The sequence below is a fragment of the Aquarana catesbeiana genome, linkage group LG09 (assembly GCF_042186555.1).
Source record: "Aquarana catesbeiana isolate 2022-GZ linkage group LG09, ASM4218655v1, whole genome shotgun sequence".
Taxonomy (NCBI): domain Eukaryota; kingdom Metazoa; phylum Chordata; class Amphibia; order Anura; family Ranidae; genus Aquarana; species Aquarana catesbeiana.
Window position 1 is genome coordinate 52,463,047 of NC_133332.1, and position 23,005 is coordinate 52,486,051.

General features: G+C 42.9%; 1 protein-coding gene across 1 annotated transcript in view; it reads left to right on the forward strand.

Moving 5' to 3' along the window:
• LOC141108907 (atypical kinase COQ8B, mitochondrial-like) overlaps positions 1-3,329 on the forward strand; it is a 70,912-nt gene extending 67,583 nt beyond the window's left edge. The window contains exon 11 of the mRNA XM_073600876.1: positions 3,151-3,329. Within this exon, the coding sequence (XP_073456977.1) occupies positions 3,151-3,216 (66 nt within the window). The 3' untranslated portion in view covers positions 3,217-3,329. The remainder of the gene's footprint in view (positions 1-3,150) is intronic.
• The last annotated feature ends 19,676 nt before the right edge of the window (positions 3,330-23,005 follow it).

Sequence of the window (23,005 nt, forward strand, 5' to 3'; positions counted from 1 at the left end):
ATACACCCTAGCTCTCGTGGGGGAGACCTTGACAAACTCCTCCTACAACGAGAGCTTAGGTGGATATTCAACCTCAATGCCATGTTGCCCCCTGGCCTCAACAAAGCCTTTAATCTCAAGCCTTTTCTACCTGGCTTCATTTTAGGCTCTTATGATAAAGACCTATAAATATAGGTATCTGATTTTCCTTTCTTTTCTTTTCTCCCCCCTGCTCTTTTTCTCCCGTTCAAATCCTGACAGCATGATATTGTTATATGTGTACATGTATTATTTTCTGTACTTATACTGTGTATGCTTGTAGGCCTGTTTCCTATTATAAGTGTATAACAATATACTCAAATCCTGTACTGCATCGATCATATTCTAATAATTGTCTGCTCTTTCTCCTCACATACATAAACTTATATGATTAAAGAACAGCTATAATCGCTTAGACAATAACCTATGGCCTTGGTTAAAAACGCAGCTGTATTTAACATTCTACATTTTCCACAAGTTTCAATTTTGTTGCCCCTGGTGGTCCACCGAGGCTCCCCGGCATGGGGGGGGGGCCCACAGTGGCGTGTTACTATGTGCCATTCTGGGGCAGCTCCCCTTTTCAGGGCGCTTTTGGCGAATGCTTCTGTAGAGACAGTTGTTCTCCGCATGTGCGCACTGGACAGTTCCATCATCCAGCGCATCTGCCTACTTCCGTGCCGGCAGCCGTGTCGATGTCTGGCGTCACCGCGCAATGCGCAGTGGCGCCGGACGCTGCATCGGCCGAGGGATTCCCATTGGAGACTGATACGGGATTGGACTTGCGGCACAGGTGATCTGGGGAGACATCAGATGACGATCTTTCCTTCTCCCCTTCATCACTTTAGCAATAAAATGCTCTGATTGGCTATTTTGTGATCCTTGGGCGTATATATGCCTGTGTGTGTGAGCAGTCATGGCTACACAGCCAGGAAACGCCAGGGATCTCTGTGAATGTACATCTACATCAAATCTACAGGTATTGGCAATTACCTACCTCCCTTTATACTCAGTTACTCTTTGTACTTTTACATTACAATGTCTCTCTATGGGCGGTGACGCATTGATGTCTACTTAGCCCAATAGAGGACTGCTAATACATGTAGCCATATTATTCTCCTTTCTCTTTTCTTACACACTTTTTTGTTCTGTTTCTCATCAGATATCCGTCTCCACCTGTTAGGGATATCCCTGTGAGCTTTGTTGGACCACTTTGGCCCTGCTCTCATTCACATAGCTGTTATTTTTGCATTTCAACTATATGGGAGTGATTTTCTTATTATCCCAAAATACACGAATATACTTTGGAAATACAGCTCAGTAATACCCAAGGCTTGACGCTCTGTCTACTAACGTGTACTGTTAAATTAAAACACTGATATGTAAGTACAGGATATTTTTACTCTACTTATTACAGGTACCATATTGTTGCTATGACCAATCAGTCTTTTGTAATTATATGTTATTACATCATGCAGGAATCAGGAATATATAATATATAGAGTGTAGGGCACAGTGTCGGGGTCAGGAATATGTAATGTACAGAGTGCAGGAATCAGGAATATATAGTGTAGGGCACAGTGCCGGGGTCAGGAATATGTAATGTACAGAAGGCAAGGGTCAGAAATATATCATGTTTTAAAGTGTAGGACAGGGTACCAGGGTCAGGGGTATGTACTATACTGTAAAGCTTACAGAGCCATTGCATACCTCAGAACTCTGATCTCGGATGCTGCACTGTATGTTGCACACTCCTGACTGGTGTACTTCCAGCTTGCGAAGCAAGTGAGGGGAAATCCCTGCTAAATAACCTGAGTCACCAGAACTAGTTTCCTAGTTTTCCCCTCTATCCCTGTTGTAGTGACAACCCAAAATTTTGGATTTTTTTTCACTTTTCACTCTTGAGTATAAAACATACGCTATGTGGATGTGACAAACAACCACACATTTAGAATAAAAATCACCGTATTTTCTCTAATATATGAAGAACCTATATAGTCAGCGCAACCTTGTGGTCAGAATGCATTTTGTTTTCCTGATTGAGTTTTTTTTTTTTTTTAATGCATTATGGCCACTAGATGGCACTAACTATATAGAAACTTCATATAGTAGAGAAAATATGGCAATTTTCACTCTAAACATGCAAATAGTATCTCACAGCTCCTGACTATTCCCTGTCAATGGTGTTCTCTCAAGGTGATCTACTGTATGTAGTGGCACTAGTGTGGTCTGCACATCCTATGTATTGCATGACAAAGCACAGTGAATGCAGGACCTTAGATCAGCCTTTTATAACCATTTTACCGCAGAGGAACCCTTGAAATCATTCTCAGGGTACCCTTCATAAAATCAATCCATCAGAGGTCAGTGGGAAGAAATCCTGTTACATTGGTGGTCAGTGGTAAGAATGCCCCTTACTTAGTGATCATTGGGAAGAATGCTCCTTACATTGGTGGTCATAGGTAAGAATGCTCCTTACTTTGGCGGCCATTGGAAAAAATGCTCCTTACATAAGCGGTCAGTCATTGGTAAGAATGCCCCTTACTTTGGTAATCATTTGGAAGAATGCTCCTTACATTGGTGGTCCTAGGTAAGAATGCTCCTTACTTTGGTGGTCATTGGGAAAAATGCAGCTTATACCGCGTACACGCGATCGCACATTCCAACAACAAAATCCATGTTTTTTTTCCGACGGATGTTGGCTCAAACTTGTCTTGTATACACACTATCACACAAATCTTGTTGGAAATTCCGATTGCCAAGAACGCGGTGACATACAACACGTACGACGAGCCGAGAAAAATGAAGTTTTATAGCCAGTGTGGCTCTTCTGCTTGATTCTGAGTATGCGTGGAACGAAACGCTTGTGTGCCTGCACCGCGTGATGCTGGGGGGAGCTCTCTGATTGGGGCAGGGACTGGCTGCATATAGGGTCCTCATTCATGTTCAGCCTGTTCTCAGGCAGCATGTATACCACCGGATCAGATACGGCGGGCCACTTTTTATCTTCCTCAGGTAAGGGGGGTATTATAGGGATATCTTTGCACTCCCTTGTGAGTAGGGGCCCCAGCTATGTTTGGGGCAACATCTTATTTTTTACTTTTTACTCTTTACTTTTTACTTTTATCACTTTAGAACCTCATCCTCACCAATTACCAGTGTGGACCCATTATTCCTTGGGGACCCTTGTGTTGTGTCTGAGTCTCTCCTGGCCCCTCCCTTTGAGCTCCTCCCTCAGCTCCCGGACCCGAGCTATTTGGTGGCCTGCGGTCGCGGACCCCCTGCGATTCACTATCCTGTGGCATGTGAGTACCCATTGGGGATCAGGGGCTCTGCCTCCTCTATTTGTTCTTTTCATATATTTTTTTTTCTTTTTTTCTTCCTTTTTTTCTTTTTTTCTTTCCTACAGTTTTTACCACACTGTCCTTTTTCTTTGTAGATCCTGGTGCTATATCGCCCCTGAAGAGTGTTTAATACACGAAACACGTCGGGCTTACGACATGCACCAGATAATCATATACCTGGGCTTACGACATGCACCAGACAATCATATACCTACAAGTTTTTAACTACTTTGTGATCTTATGTTACTCAAGTCAATACTTTTTCCAGATTAGGATTATTTGCCCTGCATCATTTGGGGGCTGTTTACCATGTCTGCCATGTATCGGTTAGGATGTGACTGCTACATGACTTGTTACTACAATCAACATTTGAACTTAAAGCGGGGGTCCACCTATCTATCGTTTTTTTTTTTTTTAGTTCATTCACAAACTTTTCTTCTCAGCATTACATACTCACATATTGTGTGTAATATGTCCGCCTGTGTCAGATTTCGTCGGAAAGAATAACTTATATTATTCACTGCAGGTGGTTTCCATCTTCATTGTGGGCATTTGAAGCCCACAAGCATTTATTTCCTGGATGTGGTGAATGCTGTGCTCCCAGCATTCACTGCTCGTTCCCGCACATGCTCAGTGGCATCCTGGGAAGCCTGAGACTAGCTCCCAGGAGTCTGGGAGAGGCTAGAAACACGCCTACTCCCATGGGAGGAGAACCAGGAAGTGCAAAGAAGAATAGAAAAATAAAAGGTAATTACGGCGATTTAAATTTTTTTAAACGGCATGTCAGCATCTAGGCAAGGAAGAGAATACATACAGATATTGTTCAAAATTTGGGTGGAACCCCGCTTTAAATTGTGTCATTTTATTACCATGTATCAATAAAGTGTTTTATGCAATTTTGACTGTCCCTTTGGCCTCTTTTGCTCACCTCATTTAAAGTCCCAACCCTCCTGTTTTATGTTCTTTGTACGCATGGGGATGGAGACCGAGTGTCTCATTTAACCACTTCAGTACCCGCCCATAGTCATATGACGTCCACAGATGGGATCTCCCATCCTGGGTGGACGTCATATGACGTCCTGGGATTCCCGGCCGCCTAGGGGGCGCGCGCGCCGCATTCCTCGGGACCCGGTGCGTGTGCCCGGCGGCCGCGATGTCCGCCGGGCACCCGCGATTGCCCGTAAACACACAGATCCACAGCCTGTCAGCTCTGAGGAGAGCGATCTGTGTTCCCAGAACGGAGGAACACTGATCGGTCTCCTCCCCTAGTGCGTCCCCTCCCCCTTCAGTTAGAATCATTCCCTAGGAAACATACTTAACCCCTCCCCGCCCCTAGTGGTTAACCCCTTCACTGCCTGTCACATTTACACAGTAATCAATGCAATTTTATAGCATTGATCGCTGTATAAATGTGATTGGTCCCAAAAATGTGTCAAAAGTGTCCGATGTGTCCGCCATAATGTCGCAGTCACCAAAAAAAATCGCGAACGCCGCTAAAAAAATAAAAAAAATTTTTTTTTTTTTTTAAAATGCCATAAATCTATCCCGTATTTTGTAGACGCTATAACTTTTGCGCAAACCAATCAATATACGCTTATTGCGATTTTTTTAACCAAAAATATGTAGAAGAATACGTATCGGCCAAAACTGAGGAAAAAATGTGTTTTTTTTTAAAAAAATTGGGATATTTATTATAGCAAAAAGTAAAAAATATTGTGTTTTTTTCAAAATTGTCGCTCTTCTTTTGTTTATAGCGCAAAAAATAAAAACCACAGAGGCGATCAAATACCACCAAAAAAAAGTTCTATTTGTGGTGAAAAAAGGACGTCAATTTTTTTTGGGTCCAACGTCGCACGACCGCGCAATTGACGTTTAAAGTGCGACAGCAATGAAAACTAAAAATTGCCTGGGAAGGAAGGGGGTGAAATTGCCCGGTATTGAACCGGTTAAAGTCCCATACTTCTATTTTCATTGGGAAGAATGCTCCTTACATTGGTGGTCCTAGGTAAGAATGATCCTTACTTTGGTGGGAAAATGCCGCTTATGCCACGTACACACGATCGGACATTCCAACAACAAAATCCATGTTTTTTTTCCGACGGATGTTGGCTCAAACTTGTCTTGTATACACATGGTCACACAAATCTTGTTGGAAATTCCCATTGCCAAGAACGCGGTGACGTACAACACGTACGACGAGCTGAGAAAAATGAAGTTCAATAGCCAGTGAGGCTCTTCTGCTTGATTCCGAGTATGCGTGGAACTTTGTGCGTCAGAATTGTGTACACATGATGATTGGAATTTACGACAACGGATTTTGTTGTTGGATAATTTGAGATCCAGATCTCAAATTTTGTTTGTCGGAAATTCCAACGGAAAGTGTCCGATGGGGCCTACACATGGTCGGAATTTCCGACAACAAGCTCCCATCGAACATTTTCCGTTGGAAAATCTGACCGTGCGTATGGGGCATAACAATGGTGGTCATTGAGAAGAATTCTCCATTCATTGGTGGTCATTGGGAAAATGCTCCTTACATTGGTGGTCATTGGGAAGAATGTCTTCAGTACAGTGGTTGTCAGAATGCCACCTTTACAGACAGCTAAAATGTCATTGGTGTCATGGCTAGTGGCGTTGGCCTGGAACCCTAAAGGCATCATCATTTAGAAAGTCAACCAGCCACAACTCAAGGTACCTCTAGCAACCTCTGGAGGAACCCTGGGGTTCCACTAAACTCTGGTTGAGACTGGTTGCTTTAGATCAGGGGTGTCCAAACTTTTTTCAAAGAGGGCCAGATTTCATGAAGTGAACATGCGTGAGGGCCGACCATTTTGCCTGACTTTTAAAATTAAATGCAAATGAAATATTTTATGCAAAGTTTATTGCAAATGGAATGCTATTCATGTCGTAACATGATGACAATATATGATGATATATAATATATATATATATATATCTTCTCTTCTCAGGGTAACAATGAGCTCAGGCGTGTCATGTTTAAAAAATTTTTTATATATATCTGTTCTTTAGCCTCTGACCAATCCCCAAGCACCTCTCAGGGTAAGGATGAGCTTGAGCGTTTATTATTTTTTTTAAATAGTAATCTTTTCTTTAGCCAGCCTAATTCACCAGCGCCTCTCACTGACTGAAAGGAACCGTGTTCCGGTTTGATGTGGCCCCCACTTGGAATTTACATATATATCCATCTGTGCCCCCCCAAGTATATCCATCTGTGCCCCCCCCAAGTATATCCATCTGTGCCCCACCCAAGTATATCCATCTGTGCCCCCCCAAATATATCATTCTGTGGCCCCCCAAGTATATCATTCTGTGGCCCCCCAAGTATATCATTCTGTGGCCCCCCAAGTATATCATTCTGTGGCCCCCCAAGTATATCATTCTGTGGCCCCCCCAAGTATATCCATCTGTGGCCCCCAAGCTCAAGCATGTTATGTGTGTTTTTTTCTATCTTCTTTAGCTGAACAAATCCCCGAGCGCCGCGCTCATTGTTAAAAGTCGATGTGCCCGAGCCTGCAAGGAAGAAAGCTGACAAAGCGCAGCGCCACCGCTAATCACAGGCACTGTGACATTTCCCCGATCTGAGAACTGCAGATGAAGAGATCGGGAATAGTCACAGTGCTTGTGATTGACTCTGCACGCTGTCAGTTTCATAGCGGCTCGGGCACATTGACTTCTGAACACGCCCAGCCACAACCCCCCCGGCTCATCAACAATTAGCGCGGCGCTCGGGGATTTGTTCAGCTAAAGAAGATATATTCACAACAAAAAAACCATAACACGCTTGAGCTTGGGGGGGCCACAGATGGATGCATATGTAAATTCCAAGTGGGGGCCACATCAAACCGGGCCGCGGGCCGCAAATGGCCCGCGGGCCGGACTTTGGACATGCCTGCTTTAGATGGATGAACAATGTATTGTATGGAGTAATGGGGTCAGATTTCTATGTAGGCATAGTGACTCAGCACATTGGTACTGACCCAGCACAAGAGTGCAGTGATAAAGAAGAAATTAACATTACTCTAGCTTAGCATGTAAACAGTGACTGCACAGCAGTGACTCATTTGTGTAGATGATAACTGTCAAGCGGGCACAACGGCTGTTTTATTTCGATGTAGTGGTATTTTCTGAAGCTGGAAACACAACATCTTGGCAAGGACTTTTCTTTACTAAGAACCAAACTAAATAGCACAGAAACATAGCTCCCAACTGTCCCTGATTTTGAGGGACTGTCCTTAATTTGGAATAAAGTCCCTCTGTCCCTCTTTTCTCCTTATTTGTCCCTCATTTTGGTTTGATCTATGTAGCTATGTAGCATAGGGGCTGCTGGTGATTGTGGTCCATCTTTCACCCTGCACAGCCAGGCACAGGAATTTCCAGACATACAGCAGTCAAGAAATAGTCCTTGTACTTGTTTTTGTTGTTTTTATCGAGTGGATTATAACTTGAATGGGGATAGGGTACATATGCAATGCCCACTTGATCAAAAGGAAATCTTCAGTTACACAACTGTATACATTCGGTGAATACACACTTCTCCTCTTCTACCTCCAGTACAGACTTGCTTGTAGAACTACAACTCCCAGGACCAGCTAGCACTGAATTTATGGCCTGACACTGGCTCAGACAGGCCCAAAGCAAATGACCTTTGCAGGCAGGGACCTCGGGCCCCTATGGTGTAGCAAAATATGGTAGTCCTAGTGCTAGGTGCTGGGGGTTCCACCAGTACCACCTCTTCAGGCCCTGCCAGCCCTCCTGGCTGCAGCTGCCTCTTTCACTGCCCGTGCCACCAAAGTCCTCCTTACTGACTCTGCACCCATCTCACACTGCTCCATCCCAGTCCTTTCCGGCGTGCCACCCAGTCCTCCTGACTGTGTATCACTCACCAGCCCTCTTGGCTGTTCCTTGTTCCTCCTGGAGACATGCCTGGCAGTGTCAATCCAAGTTGGGGATTGGTCAGGGCCCTCAGAATTCTCCAGGCAGCTCCACCTTACTTCCCCTCGCATCTTTCTAGAAGGTTCTAGTACATTCTAGAAATAGGGGGGAGTTCTCAGTGATGCTGCCTGTGAGTCATCCAGCTTTCCCTGGATTTCTGCCCAACCCAGAACATTACAGATAGGCTTGGCTGCCAGCCAAGCTTGCATAAAGTTACCTGCACTAGAAAAAAAAACTATTTACACTTCTAGCACTAGAGGGTGCTACATCTATATAGTTGTATATACAGTGCCTTGAAAAAGTATTCACACCCGTTGACATTTTCCACATTTTGTCATGCTACAACCAAAAACGTAATAGACGTTGATAGACCAACATAAAGTGGCACATAATTCTGAAGTGGAAGGAAAACGATAAATGGTTTTTAATTTTTTTTTACAAATAAATATCTGAAAAGTGTGGCGTGTATTTGTATTTAGCCGCCTTTACTCTGATACCCCTAAGGGTCGGTTCACACATGGGCAACACGACTTTAGCGCGACTTTGTACCGCGACTTCAACGCGGCTTCAGCGCGACTTTAGCGCGACTTCAGCGCGACTTCGGCAAATTACGAGGCGACTTGAAGTCGCCTCCATGACAGGCGACTTCGCCTGTGGCCAATCACCTCTCTGGGAGGGAGGGGGGAGGGAGGGGTTTTCTCTGCAAAGTCGCTTGAGAGATCCGACTTGCAGGCGACTTACATTGAGTTGAATGGGTACAAGTCGCCTACAAGTCGGATAGAAGTAGTACAGGAACCTTTTTTGAAGTCGGAGCGACTTCAGTAGTGTCAGTTAAGACGGTTCAATTCACTACAATTGTAATCTAAATGCAAAGCGACTTGGGGCGACTTGAGGGCGTACAAGTCGGATCCCAAGTCGCCCCAGTGTGAACCGAGCCTAACTAAAATCTAGTGGAACCAATTGCCTTCAGAAGTCACCTAATTAGTAAATAGAGTCCACCTGTGTGTAATTTAATCTCAGAATAAATACAGCTGTTCTGTGAAAACCTCGGAGGTTTGTTAGAGAACCTTAGTGAACAAACAGCATAATGAAGGCCAAGGAAAACACCAGACAGGTCAGGGATAAAGTTGTGGAGAAGTTTAAAGCAGGGTTAGGTTCTAAAAAAATATCCCAAGCTTTGAACATCTCACGGAGCACTGTTCAATCCAAATACGGAAAGAGTATGGCACAACTACAAACCTACCAAGACATGGCCATTCACCTAAACTGACAGGCCGGGCAAGGAGAGCATTCATCAGAGAAGCAGCCAAGAGGCTCATGATAACTCTGGAGGAACTGCAGAGATCCACAGCTCAGGTGGGAGAATCTGTCCACAAGACAACTATTAGGCCTCTTGCACACTGCAGCTTGAAAATGCTCAGTACAGTTTATTTTTGTTTTACTGAGCTAAAATACAGACCATTAATTGTAATGTGCCTATGCACACAGGTGTGTAAACAAGCGCTGTGTATTCTTCAGTAATAAAAAAAAATAGAAAAATCTGCAATTTTGGTCAGTAATTTACGCATTCGCACAAATGCACACAGATTTGTCCATTGACATTGTCGATCCGCTAACAAAAAGTGTGCGAATTTGCGTGGAAAAAAAGCGCAAACGTATATGCGCGAAAATGTGCGGAAAAATACATTAAAATCAAAAGTCTTAAAAAGTAGATGCTCAATCAGGAGTATTGTAGAAAAAAGTTAATTTGGTACATTTATGTACCAATATTTTATGTATATGTATACCTTTTCAATTGGCAATTGTTGGTGTTATCGATGCATGTTAAATATTTCTACTTTAACCACTTAAGGACCAGCCTCGTTTTGGATTTTAGGTGTTTACATGTTTAAAACAGGTTTTTCTGCTAGAAAATTACTTAGAACCCCCAAACATTATATATGGTTTTTCTTCTAACACCCTAGAGAATACAATGGCGGTCATTGCAATACTTTTTTTTGCACCGTATTTGCGCAGCGGTCTTATAAGCGCACTTTTTTGAATAAAAAAATAAAACAACAGTAAAGTTAGCCCAATTTTTTTTAATATTGTGAAATATAATGTTACGCCAAGTAAATTGATACCCAACATGTCATGCTTGAAAATTGCGCCCGCTCGTGGAATGGCGTCAAACTTTTACCCTCAAAAATCTCCATAGGCGACGTTTAAAAAAATTCTACAGGTTGCATATTTTGCGCTACAGAGGAGGTCTAGGGCTAGAATTATTGCTCTCGCTCTACCGGTCGCTGTGATACCTCACATGTGTGGTTTGACCACCGTTTTCATATGCGGGCGCTACTCGCGTATGCGTTCGCTTCTGCGCGCGAGCTCGTCGGGACAGGGGGGTTTTAAAAAATTTTTTTTTTTTTTTTTATTATTTATTTTAAAATATTTTATTTATTTTTACACTGTTTAAAAAAAAAAAAAAAATTGTTTCACTTTTATTCCTATTACAAGGAATGTAAACATCCCTTGTAATAGAAAAAAGCATGACAGGACCTCTTAAATATGAGATCTGGGGTCAAAAAGACCTCAGATCTCATATTTACACTAAAATGCAATAAAAAAAAAAAAAAAAAAAAAGTCATTTAGAAAAATGACATTTGAAAAAATATGCCTTTAAGAGGCGGGGACGGAAGTGACGTTTTGAGGTCGCTTCCGCCCAGCAGTATCTTGGAGACGAGTGAGCGCCACCTTGGCCTCACTTGTCTCCTGACACACAACGGAAGAGGACGCGATCGCCTCCGCCGCTACCGACGGCTCCGGTAAGCGGCGGAGGGCACCGGATCGCGGCGGGAGGGGGGGGCCCCTCTCCCGCCACCGATAAAAGTGATCTCGCGGCGAATCCGCCGCAGGGACCACTTTTATCTGAAAGCCGTCCGCCGCACAAAAACGGGGATACCGGGGTTATGGCAGCTAGCTGCTGCCATAACAACGATATCCCCGTTCAAACTTAGGACGTACATAGTCGTGCGGCGGTCGGGAAGTGGTTAATAAAATTTATACTGTATTTACTACTGTGATGTTCATTGTCGGAAACGTTACCCACTTCATTTAAAGTCCCAGGGCGAATTCTTTGTTGTACTATAATCAGGAGTATTGTGTGCAAGAGGCCTAAGTCATGCACTCCACAAATCTGGCCTTTATGGAAGAGTGGCAAGAAGAAAACCATTGATGAAAGAAACCCATAAGAAGTCTCGTTTGCAGTTTGTGAAAAGCCATGTGGGGGACACTGCAAACATGTAGAAGAAGGTGCTCTGGTCAGATGAGGCCAAAATTTAATTTTTTGGCCTAAAAGCAAAACGCTATATGTGGCAGAAAACTAACACTGCACATCACCCTGAACACACCACCGTGAAACATGGTGGTGGCAGCATCATGTTGTGGGGATGCTTTTCTTCAGCAGGGACAGGGAAGCTGGTCAGAGTTGATGGGAAGATGGATGGAGCCAAATACAGGGCAATCTTTGAAGAAAACCTGTTAGAGTCTGCAAAAGACTTGAGACTAGGGTGGAGGTTCACCTTCCAGCAGGAAAACAGCCCTAAACATACAGCCAGAACTACAATGGAATGGTTTAGAATAGATCAAAGCATATTCATGTGTTAGAATGGCCCTGTCAAAGTCCAGACCTAAATCCAATTGAGAATCTGTGGGAAGACTTGAAAATTGCTGTTCACAGACGCTCACCATCCAATCTGACAGAGCTTGAGCTATTTTGCAAAGTAGAATGGGCAAAAATGTCACTCTCTAGATGTGCAAATCTGGTAGAGACATCCCCAAAAAGACTTGCAGCTGTAATTGCAGCGAAAGGAGGTTCTGGAAAGTATTGACTCAGGGGGGGCTGAATACAAATGTACCCCACACTTTGTATGGGGTGGAGGAACTTGGGATGAATTAGAGTAGAGACTTCGAGCCAGGCCTTCTCCTCCACATCACTGCCTGACCTCACAAATGCTCTTCTGGAAGAATGGTCAAACATTCCCATAGACACACTCCTAAACCTTGTGGACAGCCTTCCCAGAAGAGTTGAAGCTGTTATAGCGGCAAAGGTTGGGCCAACTCAATATTGAACCCTACGGACGAAGACTGTAGTGCCATTAAAGTTCATGTGCGTGTAAAGGCAGGAGTCCCAATACTTTTGACAATATAGTGAATATGTAAAGCACTGAATAAACCAATGGCGATATATAAGTACCTGTAATAATATATAAAGTCGGTGTTATCCCAATGTTTCTGTAATAGTGGAAATACACATCACATTCTCTATTTCTGGTTCAGATCTGCACTGCTATCAGATCCTGAGGAAGAAAAGTGACCACACACAATTCCTAAATGACTTCTTTTTAAAAAAAAATTATATTTCCATATGTGTATGACTGTTATAGCCACAATGACGCCATAGCTAGTGTTTTATTGCACTGTAGTTTATTTTCTTATATTTATTTTTTGCACTGGATTTCATGGATGCCAGTTTCAAAGTAGAGTCTGGCAGATCTCTTCTTGAAACTATTACTTTTTATGTTAAAGTTGACAGTTTAGGAAAAGTACAAGCTTGTATAATGTATAATAGGGCCCTTGTACGAGGGGATATTGTTTCTCTCTGGAAAGGTGGCTGTGTAGTGAATTGTGGTGGCATTGTGACAGGTCCCATATCTCATGAATAAAACACTCCAGGTTCCATTTTCTTTTTTGTCTCCCTCCGGTAACACAAGAATCAGGAAGAGATCAGGTCTCCGCAGGGAGAGAGGCTCTACAGACTGGAATCATTGGGTCAGTGTTCTTGTTCTGAGAAACTTTATAGTTTTCCTTATCAAAGTCAGAATAACCGAAAGGTTCACTCCAGTTAACATTAAAAAAAATTCAATCAGGAGACACAGCTTACTGACTAATGGCTCCAATTGTTATCCTGATATATATCTTCCTCACCTGAATATCCTTCAAGCTGAGTTCCACTAGTTGCTGGTATCTCTATTTTTAAATAGATTTAAAAGTGATCCCGCCAGGCCGGTTTCACACTGCCGCTCTGCGGTTCGGCACAGGTCTACCCATGGTTTTCATGCAGTTAACCTGCGGTTTCCCATAGACTTTCTATTAGATTAGGCATTCTTGATGGGTTTTCTGAAAGCGCATCAAAGATGCAGGATGCAGGACTTTTGGTGCGTTTCAGAAAGTGCACCAAAAACGTGTGATCTAAAAGAAAGTCTATGGAAAAGCATGGGTTAAACGCACAAGAAACACGGGTACAAACCGCAGTGTGACACCGACCTAAAAAGGCACAGCCGGTGTTCCTCGGTTACAGGCACCACCTTCTCACATATTTAGGGCCTATTTACAATCTGTTTTATTGTGCGACTAGGTGCCTGTTGTGTGCCGGCGGTGGGGTTCCTTGCTTTGTTACAATGCAAGGGACTGTAACTTTTTCTACTTTTTTTTTTTTTTTTTACAGAAACATTCCAGATATAGATAGTTTTATGAAGTTACATGGGTCCAGCGTGGACCCATGTAACTACATATTTCATACTTGTGGAATCCCTCTAGAACAGGGGTCTCCAAACTGCGGCCCTGGGGGCTAGATGTGGCCCTGTGGTTGCCTTCATCCGGCCCTTGGGGCACTATTCATCCCACTAATATGATACACTATTCTGCCCTCTGACACCAAAAATGGGGCATAATTCTTGCCACTAACACCAACAATGGGGCACTATTTCTCCCCCTAATACCAAAGATGGTGCACTGTTTACTCCCACTGTAGCCAGGAAAAATGTTCTATTCCCACTGGTCACAGTCCAGCCCCTCTAAAGTCTAAAGGACAGTAAACTGGCCCTTTGTTTAGAAAGTCTGGAGACCCCGGCTCTCGAATCCCAACCACGGCACTATCTTCCTGGAGTCTGCATGTTCTCCCTGTGCCTGCTTGGGTTTCCTCTGGGTACTCCAGTTTCCTCCCACATCCCAAAGGCATGCTGGTAGGTTAATTGGTTCCTGTCTAAATTGGCCCTAGTATGTACAGTATATGCAATGGCGGTTGGTGCTCTATTTTTTTTTTTGGTGGGGGGCGTGGCAAACAAACCAGCCGACCCCTCCCTGTTTTGTCGGTTGGTCAATCAGTCAGTTGGTCGGTTGATCAAACCCCCCAGTGCTCTGCACCCTGAGCCCACCCTTTTTTTAAGGCAATTAGAGCCTCAGGCTCACGTGCTTCAAACAACAACAACAAAAAAAAAACATTGAAATATATGCGTCCAGCGCCCTGCATGTAGATTAGGGGCCGGGGGCATGGAATAAGGGGGCTGTGCCCCTAATGGAGTGGCCACCACTGTGTAAATCTATGAATGTGAGTTAGGAATCTTAGATTGTAAGCTCCTTGAGGACAGGGACTGATGTGAATGTACAATGTATATGTAAAGTATTGCATAAATTGACAGCGTTATATAAGTGCTTAAAATAAAAAAATAAAAATGATATGGTTTCTCAACCAGCATTCCATGGAACCCTAGGGTTCCTCTAGATTTTGCTAGGGGTTCCTTGAGCAATAAGCAATTTCTGCCTCTCAGATAAGTTCCTACTGACGCTATTGATCTTTCTAGTTATCTGTAAGGGGGTAATTCTCCCCAATGACCACAAATGTAAGGAGCATTCTTCCTACCGACCATCACACTAATGCATCATGAGTTGTAGATATAGTCAGTTTTAGCAGGGGTTCCCTGAGACCAGAAAGGGTTCCTCCATGTTGAGAAGGTTGAGAAAGGCTGCTCTAGAAGCTGGAATTCACTGTAGTAACACCACTGCTCCAGTGATCTTGACTAGCTTCCAAATCCTGTTCCAAGCAGCTGCCCTGCTTCTTACTGAACACAGGAGGTTTGCCGTTGGCCTTGGGCAGCATTCAGAAAATGCTTTGTATTTTCTCAGTGAATGTAAAATGTTCTCTGACTGAATAAAGTGGAGAGTGTGATGTCACCTCCGCGCTTCTCCACCTCATCCAATCAGGGAACTCTTTGCATTCATTCATAAAATGTAAAGCATTCTCTGAATGGTACCCCTGCCCAGCAGCCAACCTCTTGTATTCAGTAAGCCGCAGGGAAGCAGCTCGGCACAGAACTCAAAAGCTAGTCACGGTCAATGAAGCAGCAGTGTCTACTACAGTGATTTCCAGCTTCTAGAGCAGGGGCCTGCAAACTTTAGTTCAGACTTCAGGGGGTTGGACTGTGGCCAGTAGGAGCAGAAAATGTCCAATGTGTCAGTCGGAGTAAAAAAATTGGGAATAGTGCCCCATCTTTAGTATTAGTGGGAGGAATAGTGCTCCATCATTGGTGTTAGTAGCAGGAATTAACCCCCATTATTGGTGTCAGTGGGGGGAATAGTGCCTCATCATTGGTGTCAGTAGCAGGAATTATCCCCCATTATTGGTATCAATGGGAGGAATATTGCCCCATTTTTGTTATTAGTGGCAGAAATAGTGCCCCATCATTAGTGTCAGTAGCAGGAATTATCCCCCATTTTTGGTGGGGTAGTGGGAGGAATAGTGCCCCATCATTGGTATTAGTGGGAGGAATAGTGCCCAATTTTTGGTATTAGTGGGAGGAATAGTGTCCCATCATTGGTGTCAGTAGCAGGAATTATCCCCCATTATTGGTATCAACGGGAGGAATATTTCCCCATTTTTGTTATTAGTGGCAGGAATAGTGCCCCATCATTGGTGTCAGTAGCAGGAATTATCCCCCATTTTTGATAGAAGTGGGAGGAATAGTGCCCCATCATTGGTATTAGTGGGAGGAATAGTGCCCAATTTTTGGTATTAGTGGGAGGAATAGTGTCCCATCATTGGTGTCAGTAGCAGGAAGTATCCCCCATTATTGGCATCAGTAGAAGAATAAGGCCCCATTTTTATATTAGTGGGAGGAATAGTGCCTCGTCATTATTGTCAGTAGCAGGAATTATCCCCCATTTTTGGTGTCAGTGGAAGGAGTAGTGCCCAGTCATTGGTATCAATGGGAGAAATCGTGCCCCATCATTGGTGCCAGTAGCACAAATTATCTTCCATTGTTGGTGTCAGTGGGAGGAATAGTGGCCCAGGGGGTGGTGAAGGCAAGCAAAGGGTTGCATCTGGCCCATGGCCCACAGTTTGGAGAATACTGGTCTAGAGGGATCCTGCAGGTATGATATATGCATAGTTACCTTTGTCCAAGCTGCACCAGTGTAACTATGTAAAAATATCCATACCTGGAATTTTTCTTTAACATTATTGAAATGTCAAAGTGACATTTCCTGCTTTCGAAACGAATGGTGACTTCAGGTGGGCTCCAGGAAAATGTAGCATATCTGCATTTTTAAGATACTTCAAAGTACTTCAAACTGCCCGAAGGCAGGATTGTAGTGTAAACATGGCACACAGTAAGCAATCATTCTTGTGCCCTTGAGGATACTGGTCAAGTGCGGAAGAAACATCAGTCACTGCCTATAGTGTGAACGCGCCCACGAAAGTGAAGTTACACAGCTCAGAATAATGTGGCAAGAGCCGCTGTAAATAACTTAAAGAGATCCTGTTGCAAACTTAAAAAATTGCAGGTGAATGCACAGAAAAAATCAAGCATTTTACATGTTTACTTGCAGTGTTTTTCCTTTCCAAATTATTTTTTATTAACTTGCAGTGTGGCTTTGAACTTGCTAGAAAATGTAACTAGTCAGTTCCCTAGAACACCTTCTCCCTCTGTGCACGTTGTAGCACTCTTCTCTGTTAGGAGTGTCTCTGTGCTGGCCCAGCTCCTCCACCCCTTTCTTCACCTCTCTACATAAGGGGAATACTATGAAGCGAAGTGGAATACTACAGATACAATACTACACTACTACTACTATAGAGTGTCGCTTGAGTCACAATCAAGATGGCAGCACCCAGCAGCAGTCTCAGGTCATTTGGATATTTACACCAGTGCTTCTCAAGCTTCAGTCAAGGCACTCTTTAAAAATGATGGACAGCCTCGAAGCACCCCATGCTAAAATGTAAAAATGATTTTAATACTTTTACATAATGCATCAACATCCACACAAGTAGGATACCCAAAGTTAGAGGTGATTTATTCTGCCAAAGCAAATACACTTTTGCAATCTGGTGCTGACTAGTATTCCAATGTTTCTCTTCTCCCTCCAATTTGTCTCCATCATTCGGCTAATGTGACCCCCAACACTGATGGAGAGAGGCAGGGGAGGGGGATAAAAAGATGCTGTGCAGGCGACTGACATCATCAATATCAACTAATGATGTCATTGGTCATTAGGATGCCAGCACCTAGAAGGTTATAATTGTGCACAATGAAAACATGTGGCTTTGTGTAACTAAAAGGCAGGCTTTATCCACACCCTGGCTTGTATACAATTATTGGGCACATTTTAGGCACTTTGCCAAGGCACCCCAGAAAAAACCTCAAGCCGCCCTGGTTGAAAAAGGCAAAAAGGCTGATCTACACAAAGGAGACTTTTTGGGTAAATTACACCCAAGAAATATGATATTGCACATATAATCCTATAAAAATATTTTTTTTAAATAAATGGCCTGATATCAGGGTCCAATTAATTTGGTTGCAAGGGATTGTAGGAAACACACAAATGGGTAATTGCATACCTGCACCCAAAGATACAAAGGTGAAAAGGTGAAATTCTCTATCTCATTATGTAGAGATTGCAGAGTGAGGTAGGGATCATTTTGCAGAGTGGGGCCATTATCATCATCATTTTAATGAGAATAAAAAAGAAAAGATGCAAAAAAAAAAGGTATGACAGCTTGCTGTTCAACATTCCAAACACAAGCAGACTGAGAATGACAATGGCGGAGGGGGTGGGGGCACTGTAACGGATTTTGAGCCAGCCATGGGTAGCTCGAGATTCAAACCACCTATGGGAGGGCTGATTGATCGACTTGGGTACAACCAACATGGCGGATTTTTACATGCAATTATTGGTAGCAGGTATAATTGTGTTCTCCCAGCAGGGACAGCTTCAGCTATCTTTTCTTGTACTTGGAGCGCACCTTCCTTTCCCTTTTTCTTCGTCACACGGGGTAGAGGTGTTCCGTAGTCCTATTAAACTCCCTCAAAACATTTAGATAGGACTGCACTGGACCTCAAAACATTTAGATAGGACTGCACTGGACACATGACAGAACTGGATTTCTGGCAGGATTAACACATATTTTTTGCACTTATTAAAAAGACATAACAAAATGCTTTCAATGATAAAATTAAAACAATAAAGAGATCAAAAAGAAGTAAATGGTTATGGTTTATTTATGCTTTAACACAAGTGGTCAGAGGTGAGAAGCCTATATTGTACTCCTCTAGAGGTCCTATTCTTACTCCTTATTATCACTGGTGACCACTAAAATTAAATAATCACAAATTGTAACCAGGCAATCTAAATAAGAGTCAGGGAGGGCTGTTCAGAGATTCCATTTTCTCCTTGCGTTGCCTTATGCTGTAACAATTGCTGTTGTGTTGAGCCAGTTCTGTGTACCAAAGGAGAGGAGCTTTGCAGTCAGCCTAAACTAAACTGGTTCTTAAGCAGGATTAATGTGCCAACAACGAACAGAGAAATATGCACTCCTCAACCCATGAGTAAGAAATTTTACACTCACTTTCCAATGTAGACTGGGCTCCCCCTGTCTCTGGTCCCCTTAACAATATTATGGGCTGCTATGGCTACAGGTACACCTTTGCATGATGGATAGAGTGGGACAATTTTAAATGACTAGAGATAAGTCCTTCTTTTCCCAAAGAATGTACACATTTTTTAAATATACTGTATTTATTGGCGTATAACATGCACCTTTTTACCCTGAAAATCGGGTGCAAATGGTGAATGCGTGTTATATGCCGATACTGCAATTTGGAGGGCATTGATCAAGCTGCATTGATGGGCAATTGTAAGGTTGCAGATGGCATTGATCAGGCTGCAGATGGGCAATGGTGAAGCTGCACTGATGGCCAATGGTGAAGCTGCACTGATGGCCAATGGTGAAGCTGCACTGATGGCCAATGGTGAAGCTGCACTGATGGCCAATAGTGAAGCTGCACTGATGGCCAATGGTGAGGCTGCACTGATGGGCAATGGTGAAGCTGTATTGATGGGCAATGGTGAGGCTGAATTGATAGGCAATGGTGAAGCTGAATTGATGGGCAATGGTGAAGCTGTATTGATGGGCAATAGTGAGGTTGCATTGATGGGCAATGGTGAAGCTGTATTGATGGGCAATGGTCAGGCTGCATTGATGGGCACTGACCCTTATTTTGCTTCAAAGTCCTTTATTTAAAATGTAAGTTTTTTTCCTGAAACTTCCCTCCTAAAATGAAGGTGCGTGTTATACACCTGTGCATGTTATATGCCGATAAATACGGTACTTTCACACTTTCTGTTATTAGATTATTATTCTATATATTCTATATTCTATAATTATGCAACAGATAAGCCACACAACATGAAGTTAAATGTAAAGCTATTTGTCTCTATATTTGCCATTCTTTTTCTTACTATACACTTGTGAACTGGTCTTCAATGCATGGCCATATTGGGAAATACAATTGACTGAATAAGAAACAATAACATATTATTCTTAGACATCTCCAAGTATTAATGTCCTAAAAATCAAATCCTTAAAAAAAAAAAAAAAAAGTAAATGTGGACCAGGTTGCAAGCTTTATTCCTTAATTAAGGTAGTTTAGGTTAAGTCATTTAGTAGTTACAAGCAGTCAGATTAGACATAAATCACCTTTAGATTATTACATAGTGTATGTTGCAGAAATGTCACAACAGTAACTGCTTTGCATAGTCCATGTAGATTATCCCTAGGGCCATAAATACTTTGAATATGTACTGTATGCTCATATAATAGAGATGACTATATTGCTGTTACAAGATGGAAAGAAAAAGACAAGAAATTAGAATGCTCTCCTGTTCTCCAACCAGAAGATACTTAGAGGCCATTTCTGCCAGAACATACAGTATGTCAGAGTACAGGCTGCACACTACTAGAGATAGAACAGAGGCTATTTCTGCCAGAACATATGTCAGAATATAGGCTACACATTACTAGAGATAGAACAGAGGCCATTAAGTCAAAAAAGATGTCACAGTACAGGCTATACATTACTAGAGCTACAACAGGGATCATTTCTGCCATAACAGATGTGACAGTAGCGGCAACTTACTACTAGAGCTGAGAACAGAGGTAATTTCACCAGAATAGATGTTGGGGTAAAGACTATCTTGCACTAGACTTAAAGCAGAGGCTGTTTCTGCCAGAAAAGATGTCATAGTACAAGCTACCTACTACTAGAGATGGAACAGAGGCCATTTTTTCCGGAAAAGATATCAGAGTACAGGCTACTTACTACTAGAGCTAGAACAAAGGCCATTTCTGCCAGAACTGATGTCAAAGTACTGGCCACCTACTACTAGAGCAAGAACATAGACCATTTCTGCCAGAACAGATATTGAAGTACAGGCTACCTACTACTATAACAAGAACAGAGGCAATTTCTGCCAGAACAGATAGGAAAGGAGTAGGATATGACTAAGCGGAGCGGGCGGAGCGAAATGCGTTGGAAACATGGCCTGGCAGGAGCCCAGGCTGAGGTTGCCACTCTCACCACCATCACTAGGGGACTCCATAAATGTTCAGCATTAGGGATTTTTTCCTTTTTTCTCCTAAGTGATCACAGGAGCTGGCACAAGCTCCATCCCTCGCCTGCACTCCTGAAATGGATGCAGAGCTACTTGTGTTACTCCCCATGCTGACTGAGCGGCACACTAAATTTATCGTGGGTCTGCCAGATCAGATGCCGGAGTATAGGCTACCTACTACTAGAACAGAGGCTATTTCCGCCAGAATAGATGTACTCTGGTACAGGTTACCTATTACTAGAGCTTGAACAAAGGCCTTTTCTGCAAGAACAGATGTAGCGTACAGGCTACCTACTACTAGGGTTTCTGCCAGAACAGACATTGAAGTACTGGTCACTTGCTACTAGAGCTAGAACATAGGCCATTTCTGCCAGAACACATTTAAGAGTGCAAGCTACTTACTACTAGAGCTAGAACAGTGACTATGTCTGCCAGAGCAGATGTCAGAATACAGGCTACCTACCACTACAATTAAAGCAGAGGCAATTTCTGGCAGAACACACGTCAGAGTATGAGCTACCTACTACTAGAACTAAAACACAGGTAATTTCTCCAAGAGCAGATGCCAGAGTACAAGTTACCTACTACTAGAGCTAGAACAAAGGTAATTTCTGCCAGAACAGTCCACCTTACAATATACAGGAAATATAGGACCTCCATTAATGCTTTCAGCCACAGATTCCCCGGGACTATAAAGAATAGATGATAAGAAGGTAGAAGGTCTCGACCTGGGCCATGGTAGAAAAACCTTAGCGCAACTTTTCTCAATTGGGACTCCATGAAACTTTAGGGTTTCTCCAGAGCTTGTTGGGGGTTCCTTGATCTGTGGATGTTTGACCTCCCAGTTGATGGTGCCTGCATAGGAACGTCAATCAGCAGCATGACACCACTGTTCTTTTTATCTATCTGGAAGGGTATCTTTTTGACTACTAATGTAAGGCAGACTATCCACCTAAGGCCAACTGACCACCAATGTAAGAGTCATTTTTCCTATTGACCCTTAAAGTATTGGTTTTAGCAGGGGTTCCCTGAGACCTGGAAATTCAAGGATTCCTCTAGGGTAAAAAAGGTTTAGAAAGACCGACTTAGAGAGTTGGTTTTTATCCCAGTCACCAGCTGAGAGTTTTAATATTTAGAGGGAATCCGAGTATAGCCTGAAGGGCAGTTGTTCGTGAAATAAAAAGAATTCAAAACATGAAACCACATGTTCCAAACCTTAATCCAGAGAATGGTGCGGTCTGTGAGAACTATAAAAGGCCTATTCAAAGTGTCACTGACAGCCTATTCATGCAAAGAACTCCCAGCCACCATGATCAGCAAAGAAATGATTCAATGGAATGCAAAGGTAAGTTATTTCTTTACGAGTAAGACATTTTAATATATAATTTACTAACACATTGTGGTCGTTAAAGGAAAACTACAGCTAAAACATTTTTCTAGTTTTGGATAGTGTTGGGAAGCATTAGAACCTCTGCCAGGTTCCTATAGTTGTTTGTGCAAGAGTCACACCAGGAAGTGAAAAGAAAGATACTCAAACCGAGGGGAAATCTCATACTTCTGTCATGTGGACGGGTATCCCTATTGGGGGATTTACACTCTTATCTCCTTCGAGAATGAACTGTAACAAATTTAGATCTTGCTTCATTTTCTGTCCCAGTGATAGTGAAAGTAAATCACAGAAACCCTGGTCTCTAATTAAATTACTTCAGCCAGAGGACCGATAGAGGTAATTTAAAGTGTAACTCCTGGAATTATATTTTTGCATACTTACGTTGGGTCAGCTTGGATAAATATCCATAAGTCTCCTTATCCGATATCTGGAGAGCTGCTATGGAAACTGAAAATCACAGTAGTAGTCTAAACTATAGTATATCAGCGCTCCGATTGTCTGATCTTGGTCCTGCTGGCTTCTTGGCAAAAGGCTTCCTCTCTGCACCCCAACCACAGGGATGGGAGCATTCACAGTCAGTACCTCCACCATTTATAGAATG